This window comes from Lonchura striata, chromosome 7 (genome assembly GCF_050655825.1).
Source record: "Lonchura striata isolate lonStrDom1 chromosome 7, ASM5065582v1, whole genome shotgun sequence".
In the NCBI taxonomy this organism is placed as follows: domain Eukaryota; kingdom Metazoa; phylum Chordata; class Aves; order Passeriformes; family Estrildidae; genus Lonchura; species Lonchura striata.
The window spans coordinates 16,081,810-16,094,203 of record NC_140709.1 but is presented as its reverse complement, the minus strand read 5'-3'; the positions used below and the strand labels follow the sequence as shown (position 1 = coordinate 16,094,203).

The 12,394-nt window shown below is 61.9% G+C and overlaps 2 protein-coding genes across 5 annotated transcripts in view; both read right to left on the bottom strand.

Annotated features, from left to right (window-relative positions):
* SPEG (striated muscle enriched protein kinase) overlaps positions 1 to 2,533 on the bottom strand; it is a 38,810-nt gene extending 36,277 nt beyond the window's left edge. The window contains exon 1 of one of the 4 annotated variants that reach the window (XM_085585031.1): positions 1,609 to 2,533. In XM_085585031.1, the coding sequence (XP_085441157.1) occupies positions 1,609 to 2,017 (409 nt within the window). In that variant the 5' untranslated portion in view covers positions 2,018 to 2,533. The remainder of the gene's footprint in view (positions 1 to 1,608) is intronic. The other 3 variants (XM_021526305.3, XM_085585029.1, XM_085585028.1) reach the window with 3 other exon arrangements.
* A 1,901-nt stretch (positions 2,534 to 4,434) lies between these two features.
* DES (desmin) lies at positions 4,435 to 9,851 on the bottom strand. The gene is made up of 9 exons (XM_021526329.4): positions 9,180 to 9,851; positions 7,700 to 7,760; positions 7,430 to 7,525; positions 7,179 to 7,340; positions 6,966 to 7,091; positions 6,055 to 6,275; positions 5,873 to 5,922; positions 5,500 to 5,582; positions 4,435 to 5,379 (listed from the first exon to the last, which is right to left on the bottom strand). The coding sequence occupies exons 1-9, from the start codon at positions 9,728 to 9,730 to the stop codon at positions 5,338 to 5,340; spliced, it is 1,392 nt and encodes a 463-aa protein (XP_021382004.1). The 5' UTR covers positions 9,731 to 9,851; the 3' UTR covers positions 4,435 to 5,337.
* Positions 9,852 to 12,394: the final 2,543 nt, after the last annotated feature.

Here is a 12,394-nt window from a genome sequence, read left to right as displayed (position 1 = left end):
ACCTGGGGAAATCAGACTGTGCCATGATGCTGGGCAGCAGCACTGGGGCCCAGACTGGCCATGGAGAGGTGCAGCTGCACACCAGAGCATGGAAACAGGGTGACCCACCTGCTGTCTGCCCAGGACAGGCTGCCCCTCCCCTGGGGCAGTGCATGTCTCCAATTCTGCACACACTTCACCCCACGCCAAACTGCACCGTGCCACGGTCCCCAGAGGTGTGATGTACAGTGACCCACACAGACTCACTGCAGGGCAGAACCCCTGCTGCACACCCTTCTGCTCCTCCTGCTACCCCACCAGGCTCCTCACCTGCACATAAACCTTCCTCCATCCTCCAAATACCACTTCTCCAGACTCCTGGCTCAGTGCTCCCCTTCAGCATTGTGAAGGCTCCTTCTGACCGCCACAGTCACCTAGCCCCTACTCGAGGAGCAGCATCTCTGGTGTGCTACAGAGTCCCAGGGGCAGCTCCTTCCCTGGAGCCTCAGGGCTCAGTGTTGCTTCCCTCACTCCCCATCCTCACTGTCCCCATGCAGACAGCACATCTCACATCTCAGAGCACTGCCACCCACCTCCACGCTTCCCAACACTCAGGCCTTCCATGTCCTAGGGAGGGGGCATCCATCCTCCACGAGGGAGAATTTGCTCACCAAAAGGGTTGTCGAGTACTGGAACAGAATGGCCAGGGTAGTGGTGGAGTCACCATCACTGGAGATACTCAGGAAACACGTAAATGTGGCACTTAGGGACATGGTTTAACAGTAGACTTGGCAGTGCTGGGTTAAGGGTTGGATTGATGATCTTAGAGGTATTTTCCAACATAAATATCTCTATGATTGCATGATTCCATGATGATGAGGCAGAGGGGGCTGAGCCCCAAACCTGCAGGATGAAGCCCACCAATGCAAGGGCAGCAGTCCCCATGCACTCCTTCTCTGACTGCTACACCCAGGGGTGATGGTGATGAGCAAAGGGGCTGCCATTGGGATGAGCAAATCCTCGTTAATTTGCCTTGGCTAATTGACTACCAGGTCTCGCCCATCGGAGGGCACAGAATCCACCTACTTGTCAGCCCCACCTCTCACAATAAGCTCCTCCTCCTAGCCCCACTGGCATTCCAGTTCACACAGTGTATTTCCAATGCCTGGTAAAGCTATTATGGTGACGCTAAGGGAGTTCTGCCCGTGGGCAGGTGGGAGGGGGGGCGTGTGCTGAGGACCGTGCTGGTGGCTGTGGTGGGTGGTACCACCAGTACCATGTGCCCAATCCCCATCTCTCTCTCTTTCTCTCTTCTCTCTCTCTCCTCTTGCCCCGAGCAGGCTTGGCATCACATGCTCCCAACACCTCTGTGCCCAGTCCTGGCACCCAGTCTGGCCTGGCAGTGGGTACTGCAGCCACATGCTCGCTCCAGGCTGGAGAGCCACCCCAGTGCTGCCAGCACTGGGCACCCCAGCCTGCAGCAGGGTGGGCACGGCAAAGCTCAGCAGCCCTGTCTGGCCCCAGGGCACGCACTGCAGCAAGAGCCTGCAAAGCACTGCTGCCACCCTCAGCAAACCTGTGCCAAGGTCTGTGCCAGCACGGCCGTGCTGGTGGCCTTGTCACCCTTACCTTCCATGTCAATGATGGCCAACACAGCACTGGTCATGGCCTCTCCCTGCTCATTCTCAGCGACGCATGTGTACACACCGGCATCCTCCTTCTTGCTGTCCCGGATCCAGAGGGTGCCATACTCCTCCCCGCCCTGGGCCAGCTGCTCCTCGTTCCGGTACCAGCGGAGGCTGGGCCGGGGGTTGCCCACCACCACCACTCGCAGCCGGATGTCACAGCCGGTGCCGATCGCTGCATTCTTCAGTTTCCTCACAAAATACGGTGCTGCCAGGCCAGCTGAGCCCTCCTGGGCCGGCCCCGGTTCTGCAGTGACCTTGGCGCGCTTCGGGGGGATGCCAGGGCTCGGCGGGGCTGCCCGAGGCTCCCCAGCAGCCCTACTCGTGCCGCTGCGTCCCTGCGCCCGGTGCATGGTCTGCAGCTCCCCCACCGCCACCCGCGACCCCTGTCACCCCAAGCCAGCACGTTGTGCCCTTCTTCTCCCCCTGCCTGCAGTCTGGGGGTGCTGGGTACCTGACTGGGGCCGTGGGGCAGTGGCGACCCCCCAGTCCAAATGCCGTCCGGTTCGGTGCCTCCCCCCACAGGCTGCAGCCCCAAAGGTCGCAGCACTGTGGGCAAGCAAGGGACTATATTTAGGCTGGGGCTCGGCTTCCTGCTCGCCCAGCCGCCACTCACCAAGCGCCCGGTGCGGTGTGGCACTCACAGCCCGCGCTGCGCGGCAGCCCCGAGCCCGCCCAGCGCCTCGGCACCTGCTCCTCGCCGGCCCGGCTGGGTCCCGCGGCTGCTGCCCGCTCGCTGAGCCGTCCGTGCCGGGGCCGTGGCGTCCCCCCCCTCACCCGTCCCGTCCCGTCCCGTCCCGCGCAGCCCCCGGCGAGCTGCGCTCCCTCTGCCCCCTCTCCTGAAGTGGCAGCTGCCTCTGATATGTCACATTCCTTGGCTGGGCTCCCCCTCTCTGCGCCTGCTGCCCCGTCCCTGCAGCCCAGCTCCACTTGCAAAGATAGAAAAGGGCCAGCACCTTTCCATATTAGCTGAGAGGCTCGGGGGGGACCTAGCCTTCCTCCCCCGCTTCCCCTTCTCCGGCAGTGTCATTGGATCGGGGCAGAGAGAGACCCTGACGGCATGTGGAGGGAAAGGACACCGTCATGCTTCCTGCAACGCAAGACCCGGGGCAGGAGCCAGCCCTTCAGGGCCCCTTAGCTCCGTTCCCAGCAGACAGCAGAGGTGGGGATCCCAGCATCCCTGACCCCACAAATCCTCCCTGCCCAGAAGGCTGCAAACACATCAAGACTCCATTTCTCTCACTGGGCCGCTGCCTCTGCTCCGGGCAGCGTGGCCCTGGCAGCCCTGCTGGAGCTGTTCGGCCTTGGGGCATCCTGTGGGAGCTAGCACAGCCTGGCTCCGGGCAGCAAGCGGTCAGGGACGGTCTGTGCCAGATGCTGCCTGGCCATCCCTGGGCAAGGCAGCGATTCCCAATCTCCTGGAGCCACGGCAACGCCTCGGCACCTGGCCCCAGCCACCCTCGCCAGGGGCTGTAAATCTGTGTGAGCAGGAGGCCAGCGACACGACACGGCGCTTCCCAGCTGCAGGCCAGCCCCGACGGCTTTGGCACAGCCCGCTGCCACCAGCCTAAGGGTGCCAGCATCAGTGGAGCATCACTAGCAAGGAGAAAATCCAGGATTCCCCCGCTTGGATGGCTGTGGCACGACGGAGTGGGATGCCTTGCTGGACCCACAGCCTGGCGCAGAGTGGCTCAGCCAGCCCCAGAAGAGGCCTAGGGGCCCCTTCCCTGCCCTGCAGGCAAAGGAATGCTTTGTCCTCAGCATGCCCCCAGGGGATGAACTCTGGCACAGCCAGCCTGGGCCGGCAGGGAGGGAGGTGTCATCCCAACCCAAGGCAACCTGGGGACTGTCCTCGATGTCACAGGGCCACCTGCTGGAGATATCCCTTGAGACCCAATACCTCCCAGCTGGGGTTTGTCACGCTGGCCGCTCCATCAGGGACACCCCCAGACCACTCCCCACTGCTGGCAGTAGCACATGCCTTGTCCCTAAAACATCACCCCGTGCCAAGCCCATTGCCCCCTGGCATCTGCTGCCTGGCAGTGTTTTGTGGAGTCTCCAACATGTCCCAGGGCAGAGCAATCCTGAATTGCTCCTCCACACGGGATGCTCAGCTCTGGGTTCCACTGCAGCATGCCCCGTTGCTGGGATAAAGGAGCTGAAGCCAAGATGGCCAGAACCTCAGCACAGGGAGAGGGGCGTGTGTGCTGGGAGGAAGAGAGCATATGATGTTGGTAGGTTGAGGCTGGAGGTTGAGCCTGGGATGCAAGCATAGGGTGGTCGATTGGATGCTCACAGGGTGTAGGTCACTTAGGGATGAGGATGGCTCTGCTTGCATGTTGGTGACACTTGGAGGGGCTTGGAAAAGTCCCAGGCAGATGTGGATTTGGGTATGTCCCATGTGGGGGTAAAAAGGAGGTGGCTGTGGAGCTGAGCCACCAGAACATAATAAGTGATCCTGGGTGTGTGTGGGACCCTCACCCCGAGCCCCTTAAAACCTGCTCAGGGCTTAGCTGTCACAGTTCCCTGTCCCAGCAGGACTTTCCCACCCAGTGCAACTGAGAAACCCACCACCTCAGGCAGCAAAATGCTCAAGAACCTTCAGTGTGAGAGACACGCACCTTTTGGGGAGGCCAGCAGCCTAGGGAGGAGACTGCCCAAAGAGTTGCTGGCTCATCCATCCACCTGGCCCTTGTGATGCCTCCCCCAGGTGCTGCCTCCCCACCACCCCATCCCCTCTCTGCCCCAAAGATACACTGTGATGACAGGGTGATGCTCCACTGTTTATTTCAGCCGCCTGAAGAGTCTCATACACGTGGTGGGGTGGGGGTGCACTGGGGCAAGGGTTGGGGATGTCTGCCCTGGGCCCCCGGGCCTCTCTCCGGCTCCTGTCATTCTCTGCCCCCTCTCTCCCATTCACTCACTCCTCCTCTCTCCTGTGTCCACCTACAGGTACCCTCTCGGCTCATGAGCCTGGCCCCGTGCAGCCTCCTGCTGCTGGGGGTCCCCGCCACGGGGAGGGGCGGGCACTGCCCTCCTCTGCCCCACGGGACTGCCTCTTGGGCTGGGGGGAGCGAAGGGCCCGAGCCCCCTGGGCTGGGGGGGACACACAGGCTGGGCCCCCCTCGCTCTGAGCTGGGCAGAGAAGAGGGGGCTCAGCCCAGCCCATGCCTAGCTTCTCCCCATCCCTAGCATCGCCGCCATGCCCCTGGAGAAGTGCCAGCTCCAGAGGGCCGGCGGTGCTGCTGGAGGGGGATGGGGCCCCACTCGTGTGGGATGAACCCCAAGCCTGTGCCCAGGGTGGGAAGGGGCCTGTGGGGGGATCCAGAACCCGCTGCTGGGACCGTCCGGCTCTCCATGGAGCTGGCCCAGGCCACCACCTGCTCCCCCCAGCCCCTGGCCCTGTCCCGTCCCTCCCTCCTGCCGCCCCCCGGCCCTGGCCTGATCCTGACGCTGGCGTTGCTGCTGCGAAGCTGCAAAAGCAGAGCGAGCCTTTTGAAGCCGGAGAAGAGAGCCCAGGGGGTGTGGGGGGCCCAGAGGCAGCTGCATGGGGGAAACTCCTCAGGCAGTGCCGGGGAAGCGCCGAGAGGCGAGCTGGGGGGCAGGAGGGGGGCATGGCGGAGGGACGGAGGCAGGGACAGAAGGTGCCAGTGGGCTGCTGGAGCAGCCTCCTCTACAGCACTTCATGCTGCTGCTGGGTCGCCTCACTCACCACCTGTGGGAGAGAGGTGCCGTGAGACGCCATGCTGTGCCACACCACAGCCCCAAGTGCGGGAACAGGCGCCGTCCTCGTCCCCTGCCTCCCGGCCACCCTCCGGTGCTGCCCTGTGCTCACCTCCCCATCACGGGTTTCGATGGTTTTGATCATCACGGTCTTTTTGGTGTGCACCTCGGAGCCCCGCTGCTCTGGGCTGGTCTCTGCAGGGGGAGGACACAGAAGATGGCAACACAGGGGCAGGGATGTGTGGTATGGGGACACAGCCATGGGGCTGGGGTCACTGAGGAGCTTCAGCAGCCTTGGTTTAACCCCCCCACCTCAGCTCACAGCAACTCCCAAACAAGTGCCCCTGTAGCAGGGGCTCCGTGTGGCACCTGTGTGTTCCCAACCTGCCAGCTTGGCTACAACCCCCCAGGAGGGACATTTGCCCCAAAAGTGGGGAACACAGGGGACTTGTCCCAGATCCCCCTCCTCGCAGAGTGAGACTCACCTCGGAAATTGAGTGCAGAAGCGAAGGTCTGGTGCATGGGGATGCTGATCCTGTGGGAACACAGAGGGCAAAGCTTAGCACCAGCCAGACCTAGCCCTGAGATGTGGCCTCACAAAGTTGGACCCTCAAAAAACCACTGACCCTGCTGGTCCCCCCAGCTTGTCCTGTCCCCTTCCACTCACCGGTTCTCCTCTCCCTCCAGCAGCTTGCGGTATGTGGCGATCTCCACATCCAGGGCCATCTTGACATTGAGCAGGTCCTGGTACTCACGCAGGTGCCGGGCCATCTCATCCTTCAGGTGCCGGATCTCCTCCTCCAGGCGGGCAATGGTGTCCTGGTACCCACCGGCCTCCCCTGCGAAGCGCTCCTCCATCTCCCGCATCTGCCGCATCAGCGAGTCATTCTGGAGAGATGGGGGTGCTCAGTGAGGGGCGAACCCAGAGGAGCCATGGGTCACCTGGGGTGGGAACTGGGGATGCCAGGGCATTCTGGGGAGAGCTGTGGTCAGCCCTGGGCTGCATTCAGCTGACGTGGGACCATGATGAGTGACTGTAACCCTCCACCTGCCCAGCGCTAGGCATCAGGGACTCACGGGGCTAAGCTGTGCATGTACTGGGCAACCCCAGCACCCTGGTGCCCAGGTCTTCCAGCAAAACCATCCTACCCCAGAAAAAGGGCACAGAGAGCTGCAGAAGCACTGGATGGCTGCCTGGGGGTGGCACTGGTGGCTGTTGGCTGGCTTCTGCAACCATGACTGTGCCAGAATGGGACTGTTGTGCCCTGCTTGTTTGCAACCACCTTGCCAGCCTGCAACCAGACACCCTGAGCCCTGTGCCCGCCTGCCTGGAGCCTCCCAGGCTGGGTCACATTTTACAATCTGCATTTTGATTCTAGGACTCTGCCAAAACACTTTGCGGGAGACCAGGCCACTGCTGGGGGAGGTGCAGCCCAAATGCGGGGTACAAGGCCCCCTGCAGCAGGAACTCAAAGAGCTGGGAAGAGCCCCCCACCCCAGAGATGTCCCTGATCAGCCTTGGAACAGCAGGTCCCTGCAGGGAAGCTGGGGATCTTCTCAATGCTGCCCTTAGCTCACCGTTCCCTTGAGGGCATCAATCTCACAGGTGTAGGACTGGATCTGGTGCCGGTACTCCAGCATCTCCTGTTTGGCCTGCCTTAGCGCATCGTTGTTCTTGTTGGCTGCCTGTGTCAGGTCAGACACCTGGGGAGAGACCACGGTCAGTGGGGATGGCCCCCGAGATGGACCCCGCTGTGCTGGGGCCAGCCCAGAGCCCGCTGCCTCCCGCACCTTGGACTTGTACCACTCCTCAGCCTCGGCGATGTTCTTGGCAGCAATGCTCTCGTACTGAGCGCGGATGTCCCGCAGCGCGGCGGTCAAATCGGGCTTGGAGATGTCCATCTCCACCTGGATGTGCTGCTCCTGCAGCTGTGCCTGCAGCTCCCGGATTTCCTGCATGGACAAGGTGACATCTCAGGGCACCCACTCCATTTTTGCTGCCCCGTGAGTGCCATTGGAAAAGGGTGCCACTTCTGACCTACCTCTTCGTGCACCTTCTTGAGGAAGGCGATCTCCTCCTGCAGGGACTCGATACGTCTTTCCAGGTCAATGCGTGCTAGTGTGGCTGCATCCACATCCTGGGAAGGACAGAGAATGAGGGATAGTGGGAGGTTGCCGGGGAGCACAAGGGCTGGAAGGTGCAAAGCTGTGTCCAGGACCGTGCCCTGGTGCTGGGTCCAGGCTGCTGGGGGGAGATGGGGGTGGGAAGGAGGGTAGGGCTCCCACGCCACACCAAGGGGACAGGTACTCACAGCTCTGAATGCAGCGAGGTTGTTCTCAGCCTCCTCCTTCAGCTGGATCTCTTCTTGCAGCCTGTAGGCAGAGAAGGAAGGCTAGGGGGGTCTGGAGGAAGGTCCATCCCTCCGTGGTGATGTCCCCCTGAGCTGTCCTTAAGCCCAGAATGGCCCAGTAGGAAGAAAACAGATTGTCCTGTGCTCCCGGCAGGCAGCAGAGGACTGGCGGGGGGCCAGGGGCTCTTCCTCCTATTCCCTATTATAGTCAACGCCAGAGAGATCACAAAGACATGAGGTCAGCTCAGTGCCACGCACACTGCCCCAGCCCTTATAGGGGAGAGTGACCAGCAGCTGGGGGGACAGAGCGCAGGATCTGACAAGGAGTCCAGAGATGGGCACCAGCTGAGCTATCCCAGGGAGAGCAGGAGCACAGACAGGTTTTGGCATTGCTGTGGGATGGGATGTGAAGTTGGGACTGCTGTGGGGGAGGTTCAGGTCAGGGCTGGAGGTCCAGGCTTGTGTCAAGGAAGGCAACAGTACTGCAGGCTGCATGTCAGTGGAAAGGCAGTGGGGAGGAGATGGAGGCGCCCAGGTGGTGCTGGCACATGGGGTGGCAGAAACCCAACACCCGTTTGTTCTGGGTCCTGCTCCTCCCCTGTCAGGGAGAGTTCCTTCATGGCACCAGCCCCCAGCTCCCCAGCATCAGGGAGGACCCCAGCTCTGTAGTGGTGGCTGGGGTTACAGGAGGAGGCAGCAGGCTGTGTCACCCCGAGGGAATGGTGTCCCCAGGGCACAGGGTCCAGGAGGGAAGGTGCAGACCATCATTTGATTATCTGCCCCTAATGCCAGGTTTCCCACACATCAGTTCCCGGGGGTTCCCTCAGCCTGGCCATCCTTGTGGATACTCTCCACTCTCTTCCCTGGCACCAGCCAGGTCCACAGCATCTCTGGGGTGTCCCACTGCTCACAGGGCACCATGGACACTCACAGCAGGCCTGAAGCATCCCTGGCCTACAGAAGTGCAGCTGCTTCCTCCCCTCCCTCCTTCATTTCTGGAGCTGATGGTGCAGCTTCCCTGGGTTATCCATCCCCTTACTTCTGCCAGCCTGACTGCATCTGTCTGTCCATCTCTCCCACAGAGCTCAGCTCACCCATGGGCCCAGCAGCCCTCCCCGGTGTGAGCAGAGATGGGGACCCCGGGGTGGGGTGCACTTTGATCTCCCAGTGCTGTGGTGTTACAGCCCAGATTCAGCCTCACTGCAAGGGAGAGCACAGGGGACACCCCTGCTGGGGGATCCACTCTACCCTCTGGGTGCTGCCCAGAAAGTGGTCAAGGGTGACAGAGCACTGGGCTCACCATGGGCTCTGAGCATGAGGCACGAGGATAGCAGTAAGCACCTGAAGAGCTGCCAGGGCAAGCTCTGCTCCCAGCCACATCTAGGGATGGAGATGCAAGGATGGATGCTCACAGGGACTCTCCAGGACCCCCCCTACTCACTTCTGCTTGAGCTTCTGCAGGTCATCGAGCAGGTTGTCACGCTCAACCTCCACACGAGCCCTCTGGTTGGTGAGCACTTCGATCTGGCGCCGGAGCTCCCGCAGCTCCTCCTCGTACATCTCGGCCACGCGGGTGGGCTCCTTGCCCCGCAGGCGGTTCACCTCGGCCACCATGAGGGCATTCTGCTGCTCCAAGAAGCGCACCTTTTCGATGTAGTTGGCGAAACGGTCATTGAGCTCCTGCAGCTCCACCTTCTCGTTGGTGCGGGTCTGGAGGAACTCCTGGTTCATGGCATCGGCCAGGCTGAAGTCCAGCAGCTCGCCAGCCCCCTGGTAGGCGCTTTGGTAGGTGCGCAGGGGCGTCACGCGGGTGGTGCGGAAGGTGGACAGGCTGGGGACGGCCGAGGTGCGGGACACCTGGTAGACGCGGGAGGTGACGGAGCTGCCGCTGCTGCCCTTGCCCCCGAAGGAGGCACGAGAGAAGACCGGGGAGCCGCCGAAGGTGCGGCGGTAGGACGAGACCCGCTGGCTGGAGGAGTAGGACTGGCTCATGGTGGCGGCGTGGGGAGGCGAGGCCGGAGCAGGGAGCAGGCAGAGGGCTGGCGAGCGGCCGGCACAGCTCGGAGAGGCGTCGGGAGCGGACGGCGCGCCGCTATTTGTATCCTGCTGCCAGCACCCGCCCCTCCTGCTGCCGGGCAGCTGCGGGACGCTGCCGCGGGGGATCCGGCCGGCAGCCCCCGCCCACTGCCCCTCACCTGCACACACCCCCCGGCACACAGGCACCCCTGGGCCCCCCTGCAGCTCTCTGGGAGGCCTTGACACCGGCCCCCACTGCTCTGCCCCGTCTCTGGCAGTGCGAGGGGAGGAAGTGGGGCAGACTGGTGGTGAACCCCCCATCAGGATGCAGCGCCACGCAAAGGGGGTCCAGACAGACAGACAGACAGACAGACAGCCTAGGCTGATGCCATGAAGGGAAAGAGGGGAACCTCACAGCATCACTTGATCAAATGCCGTGCCAGGTCCACGGTCCCCAAACTGGTCTTGTGCACCCCAAACAGCCCCTGATGATGCCCTGACCCACCCCCTGGCAAGAGCACTAGGCTCAGGTCTCCATGTGGGGCCAGACTCCCATCCAGAAAGTGAGCAAGGAAGGGCCCTGGAGGGGGGTTGATGTGGGGGGACCCCTGCCCTGAGTGTGCTTCTACTGACTCACCACTCAAGCTCTCTTTCTGACATGGGGGGCTAAGCACTGGCCAGGGTCTGGGTGCTTTTGGAGTGCTGCTGAGTGACCCCGAGCAGGTGCTGGGTCTGAGCCCCAGTGACGGTGACGTCAGCCCCTGTCCTCGCTCCGGCACATTCCCAAAGCAGCAGGCACTCAACCAAAATAGCCTTCCCAGCTCATACTCGTGGGGTGTGGGACATACAAACGTGGTATTTATAGTGGGGGAGGCACTCTGTTAACCCTTCTTGCTCCAAGCACGTGGAGAGCACAGCTGGATGGTGACCCTGCCTGGAGCAGCCCTAACCCCTCTCTGATCCCCATCACCCTCAGAGCAGAACGTAGTCCCTGGGTTATCCCAAGGCACAGCAGGCTCTTCCCTGTCTCCTCAGTTCCCCCCTTGGCCAGGAAGTACACTGGGGATCTGAAAGCCCAGCCCAGCTCCCCAAATACTCCCAGAATGGGGAATTTCTAAGTCCGTCTGAAAACCCCCACTACAGCTTCCTGGAAAAGTGGTGAGTCAGGCCAGGGACCCTCATGGCCTTGCACAAACGCATGACAGCTGAAAAGGACATCCTGAGGGAGGGCACGTGTGCTGGGGGAAATCTTCATGAGGGTTCCCCTTGCCTGGGCAGCATCCCCTCCTCCCCAGACTCCCCAGCATGCCCGGTGACCCCCAGCTCTGTCCAAGCTGGGCTGTTTTGGATGACGTCAGCTGGCTCAGCCCCAGTGCCTTTGTCACTGAAGGCCCTGGTGGAGGGGACCGCTGTGCCACTGGGCACAGGGTGACTCAGCAGCAGGACAGCATTCAGCCCTGCCTGGCCCTGCACCTTCCAGGCTTCTGTCCTGCCTGTAATACAGAAGCCAAGCAATGCCATGGCTCACCCACGGCAGCATCACCATCAGGCAAAGGCTCAGGCTTGTTCATGGAAGCATTCTCCACTGCTCTGGCTCTGGGAGGAACTCCCTGCTGCTGCCTCCCTGCTCCATGTCACTTGGGCAGCCAGCTAAAGTCTGGGTCCCACAGACATGCAGGTGAGCAGATGCTCAGTGCCCTGCATCCCCTCTGCTCCTCCAAGCCCCCATCCCTGGAGCCTCTCCCAACCACCCAGTTGCAGAGTGATGTAGTGTCTTCCCAGTGAGTGCAAGCTGCCTGGAGGAGCCTGCCTTTAAAAGGGAAGGTATTTCCAGATGAGGTTGTTTCATCCCAGCATAGAGAGAGAATGGAAGAAAGGGGGGGCTTGTGGGGGGAGAGTAGATGGAAAAACAGACAGCATCCTTCCTCCTTCTGGCCCCATTCCGAGTGTGCCCTGCCTGTACCTCAAGTGCCAGCAAGCCGGCCCTTAGCTGGTGTGCAGAGGGGCAGGTGGGTGCCCCGGGAGGGGGACTCAGGGTGTCTGGGACAGCACACCACCAGGAACAGAGTTCAGCCATCCCTTTCCATGACCCCACCCCACTGCTGTGCCAGTGGGGACTGTGGGGAGGATGGAGTCCTCAGGGATACAGCGTCCAGAAGTGCCTGGCACTCTGCTCTGATAGGTTTCAGGTAGGTTGATGCAAATCCCATCTCAGGCCTGGGTAGCCTTTGTTCCCATCCTCATCCCACAGAGCAGTTGGGGGCAGGGTTGGAGTGCTCCAGGGAGGGGAAATACACTCTTGGGCACTGCTGCTTGGAGGGGAAGCAGCTCAGAGGGGTTAACCAGGGGCATCCTCCTGACCCTGCTCTAGGGCAGTCTGTTTGAAGTGGTCTTTCCTTAGCTGTGGTGACAGCCTTCCGGTATGGCTCTGGGCAAGCAGGGGCCCCACATCTTGCAGAGGGTGGACAAGCCTCTTAGGAAATCCCTGTCTGCTTGGGGGACCCAGCATGCCAGGAAGGAGGGATGAAGTGCAGGACCTAGAGGCCCTGCCTGAGTCCCACGGACAAGATGCCAAACACTCTGTGCCAACTAAAGACCCAGAGGCTGCAGAAAGTCAGGAGGCTGCAGAGGCCAGAAGTG

Coding starts and splice junctions, on each gene's coding strand:
- DES (XM_021526329.4), bottom strand. CDS start 9,730: ATGAGCCAGTCCTACTCCTCCAGCCAGCGGGTCTCGTCCTACCGCCGC. Junction 7,341..7,429: donor TCAAGAAGGTGCACGAAGAG/GTAGGTCAGAAG, acceptor TTGTCCATGCAG/GAAATCCGGGAGCTGCAGGC. Junction 5,380..5,499: donor TCGAAACCCGTGATGGGGAG/GTGAGCACAGGG, acceptor TCTCTCCCACAG/GTGGTGAGTGAGGCGACCCA.